Source organism: Propithecus coquereli, unplaced genomic scaffold (assembly GCF_000956105.1).
Source record: "Propithecus coquereli isolate 6110/MARCELLA unplaced genomic scaffold, Pcoq_1.0 Scaffold69, whole genome shotgun sequence".
NCBI classification, from domain to species: Eukaryota; Metazoa; Chordata; class Mammalia; order Primates; family Indriidae; genus Propithecus; species Propithecus coquereli.
Genome location: NW_012152951.1, coordinates 222,931 through 227,316, shown reverse-complemented (window position 1 = coordinate 227,316; position 4,386 = coordinate 222,931). Strand labels below are relative to the sequence as shown.

The 4,386-nt window shown below is 40.5% G+C and overlaps 1 protein-coding gene across 1 annotated transcript in view; it reads left to right on the top strand.

Moving 5' to 3' along the window:
* MALRD1 (MAM and LDL receptor class A domain containing 1) overlaps positions 1–4,386 on the top strand; it is a 285,192-nt gene that overhangs the window by 75,605 nt on the left and 205,201 nt on the right. The window contains exons 5-6 of the mRNA XM_012660894.1: positions 2,907–3,008; positions 3,642–3,788. Of these exons, the coding sequence (XP_012516348.1) occupies positions 2,907–3,008; positions 3,642–3,788 (249 nt within the window). The remainder of the gene's footprint in view (positions 1–2,906; positions 3,009–3,641; positions 3,789–4,386) is intronic.

Genomic DNA, 4,386 nt, shown 5'->3' with positions numbered 1-4,386 from the left:
GAGGATAGCAGCGAAAAAAACAAATACTAATTGCGTTCATAGAGTTTGCGTTTTAATCAGGGGGAGAAAGACACTGAGCAAATAGATAAGAAATATATTTTATGTCAAGTGGTGATATTTGCTATGGAAAACAATAAAACAGAAAACTGAGATGAGAAGTGTCAGAGGTGAGGGTGAGATGGTGACGTTTTAAATAGAGTAGTCAGCATGATCACAGATTATCTGAGCAAAATAGCCAAGGAGTGGAGGGAACAAGGAAGGTGCATATTGGAAAGAACTGGAAATGCAAAGACTCTGAGGCAAAAATAAGCCTGATTTGCATGTGGAAGATCATGGTGAGGATGTTGATGTTTCCTTCACGTAGGATGGAAACCCGTGGACGAGTGCTGAGCAAACGAGACATGATCTAACTCACATCTGTAAAGAGTTCTATTGAGATGCTTGTTAGTTACCCAAGTGGAGGGGCCAAGTCAGCAGCAGGATATCCACATCTGAGTCCAGGGAAAGTTCTGGGCCTTAGATAAAAATTGTATACGTCATTAGCATTTAGGAAAGGTCTTAAGGGCATGAGATATTAACAAGGCTGTGAGGGTGTAGAAGAGAGACCCAGAGACTGAGGTCTGGGGCAATCTAACATTAGAAGGTGAGGGAAATCTAGCAGGGGAGACTGAGAATAATGTAACAGGAAAATCAGGAGAAAATGACGTGCTGGAGGTTGGTGAAGAAAATATGTCAAGAAGGAGGGAGTGATTAACTATGTCCAATATTACTGATATGTCAAGTATGTTGAGGAGGAAAAATTAAATGATTAGATTTAGCAATATAGGGGTCAACCTGCAGTTTCAGTGAAGTGGCAAGGATGGAAAAAAAGAGGCATGAAATATTGATCCGTGCTATAACGTGGTTGAGCCTTGAAAACATTGTGCTAAATGAAAGAAGCCAAGCACAAAAGGGCCACGTACTGTACGATTCCATTTATATGAAATACGCAGCGTAGGCACCTCCACAGAGACAGAAAGCAGATTAGGGGTTGCCAGGGTCCAGGGTAGAGGAGAGAATGGAGAGTGGCTGCTAATGGGACTTTATTTTATGGCGACAAAATGTTTTGGAATTAGTGGTGGTTATTGCACCACACTGTGAATATACTAAAAGCTGCTGGCTTACATACTTTAAAAAGGGTCAAAATGTTGAATTTTATGTGAATTTTATCCCAATTAAAAAACACCTTCATTGGCATAGGTTCATGAGGGAAACGGGGGAGAAGAATTGGTGTTGGAGTCAGTGAGAGTGGGAAGAACTTTGAGAAGTTAGTTGGAGAAGGTTGTCAGGTCATGAGAGATTTCTTAAGGTGGCTGAAGTTGGGGCCATTTGGTGCTGAAGGGAATGATCTCATAGAAAAAGAGAATGTGTTGATGTAGGTGAGACAGGGAGAAAATTGCTGGAATGATTCCTTAAATAGTAAAGCGGAAATGCAATCTCTGTAGAAATGAAAGGCGTGGCCCAGAGAAGGGTACGGGAAGCTGACCCATGTGGGTAGCTGGGCAGGAAGATGGGTGATGGATTTGTGAAGTTTTCTTCTGATTTCTCTCATTTTCCTTATGAAATGTGAAGTAAGATGATTAGCTGAGGATGACGATGGGGCAGGAAGAGTTGGATGTTAAAAGAAGGGACTGGAAAGCGTTGAAGAGTTGTCCAGGAATGAGGAAAAGAATCACAATTAGGATTGCCAGGACATAATGGCCTGAGTGGTCATGAGCACCATGTTCAGTCAGCATGGTCGTGGGATTTCTCCCCTCCCATTCAGGGGCAGAGGATCAGCCGGAGGAGGTGGAGAGCTGTGTTTGCCAGAGTTTTTGCTGTGAGATTGTGGGGGAGCATGAGAAAAACCAGGGGGTGACTGCTTGCCTAAAAGCCCTAAGAAAGAAAAGAAATGAGGACATGATAGACGATGGAAGAAACTGGAAGGATTGTAGGACCGTGGGCTTGCAGGGCCTGGTGTCGTTAGGGTTGAGATACAAAGGGAGGGAGCTGGCAGGGTGGGGTGAAGGTTGGGGAGTGGGCCAGTTGATAAGACAGGGACAAGTAATCGTCCTTAGTCGTGGTAATACTTGGTCAGAGGAGTAGGGGCAGAGGTTGTCTTTCATCAAAGTTCTCTTTCGAGATCATCACTGATACAAATCAAGAAACTGAGAAGCAAGTGAAAGTGGTCGTTGAAATGACAGAGTGACAGTGAGCCCAGAGCTAAAATCTTTATGGACAGAGGGGTCGTGCACCAATGTCTGTAGGTGACGGTGACAAGCTGGCACGGTGAGGGGGGCCATTTGATATCAAGAGGATCAGAACTTGGGCATTTGGAAAGGTGAGAGTGAGAATTGTCCGGTAGTGGCAATGGGGCAAGAAGGACTCCTAGTCTTCCTGCAAGTCCTGCATTGGGAGGGTTTGGGAAAAATAGAACAAACAAACAAATGAACGAACAAAAAAGCAGGCACAATTTGAGAGGCTTTCGAGAAAGTAGTTCCAAGGCAGGTCCAGCTTTCAGTTCAAGAGGGCGCCCTATGTTATATTTGACATATGTACAATTGTCCTGATAGTAGGCTCTGAGTGTCAACATTAGGGGCAGATTACTCACTTCAGTGGAAACATGGAGTTTGGTTTGGGGGCTTGCTGGTCACCACAGAGTTCTGATTAAAATACAAAAGCATTGGTAGGGATGTTTCATTCTGTCATTTTCTGTCTCCGTCTCTGTGTGAGCACTTGTGTATATAATAGAGTAACCTAAGGGGTGATGCTGCCATGAAGTGGAGCTGGGTAGAGAGTTCTTTGTAGAGTGAATATTAGTATTTTTAAAAATACATGAGTCCTTCCAGTTGCACGTGCATCTAACTTCTTGCCAATCTTTTTAACAGATGAAATTTTACCATGTCAAGAAGCATCAAATACCACGCAGGAACTATGTCCTCCAGATACAGATCTCTGCAGATTTGATTCAACAGATGAAGGATTGAGATGTAAGTGTTAAATTCAGATGCCCACCTTCTTGGTGTATGGGCAATTTATAAGACTCAGACCACTGATAGGCATATGTGCATGCCACCCTTTGTTGACATTAGTGTCTCATTTTTAGCTCAGGTATTATTGGAAGGATATGGTTTATTTATAAAGTAAAAGATACGAAATACATCAATTTAAGGTGGTGACGTTTTGTTAAACCACCTCATTAAAGCCATCTAGAAATTATATGCAGTGTTTCTTCTTTAAAATTTCTATGTGATTATGAATAGTAAGTAAATTAAACTAATCTAATTCCATAAAATAGGTAAGGTCAAATATTAAGCCATTTAAAAAATTTCAGCTGAAGCAGTGGTATATGCAGCAATAACTAGGAACCTTCATGGCAATGATTCTTATTTGGGAAGTTGCAAATCTGGATCAACTGAAGAATTTTTGCAAAATAGACTTGCTAGTATACCCTAAGGCTTATTGTATCAAAATTTCCAGATATGAATTTGTGTGTGTGTGTGTGTGTGTGTGTGTGTGTGTGTGTGTGTAAGCCTCTTGCTTGATTACAACTCATAACGCTGGTTAAACAGCCACTCTGGTAGAATATACTGTTCCACCAAGATCTCTTTTTCCCTCCTTAGTGTGTCAGGCCTGTGGATTTGAGTTTGACATGTGTGACTGGGCATCGGAGGCACCTGCTGAGCAAATTTCCTGGATACGCACAAAAGCACAAGAGATCCCTGCATTAGAATCCACACCCCAGCAGCATCAAAGTAGTGATGATGAAGGTATTAAAGAAAAAAATAGTATCTTTTATATATTGGTTGCAGAATCCTGCTTTATTTGGGACTAGTAATAATTAAATCAGGGGTCTTGAAGAACATACTAGAGTATATTTTATTGAAATTATAGTATGCCATAGATATTGAAAGGGAAAACGATTGTGTTTCCCACAGTGTCAAAGAAGAGTTATACTAGATTAACTATTTTCGTTTTGTAAATTCTATTATTTTCTTATCATTAGAGGTATTAGATATTATAAGAACAAAAAAGAAAAGTATTAAGACTTTTATCAAGCCTACTAGCTCTTTTTATCCCTGCAGTACTGTTAATGAGTTTCTTCCTATTATTCTAACATATTAATTTGTATTTTCTGTTTGCTTTTCTCCTTCTTTCCTCCCTCCTTCCCTCCCTCCTTCCTTCCTGCCTGCCTTCCTTCCTTCCTTCCTTCCTTCTTGAGGGGGTAAGTATTGTTAGTTTTTTATTTTAATTTTTTTCCCACTGGCTTTGAAGCTTTAATTTATATATCTTATTGTTATGACTAGTCTCAATTTTTGACATATTTTTCATATTAAATTTCTTTAATAAAACATAAAGTATTTGTGC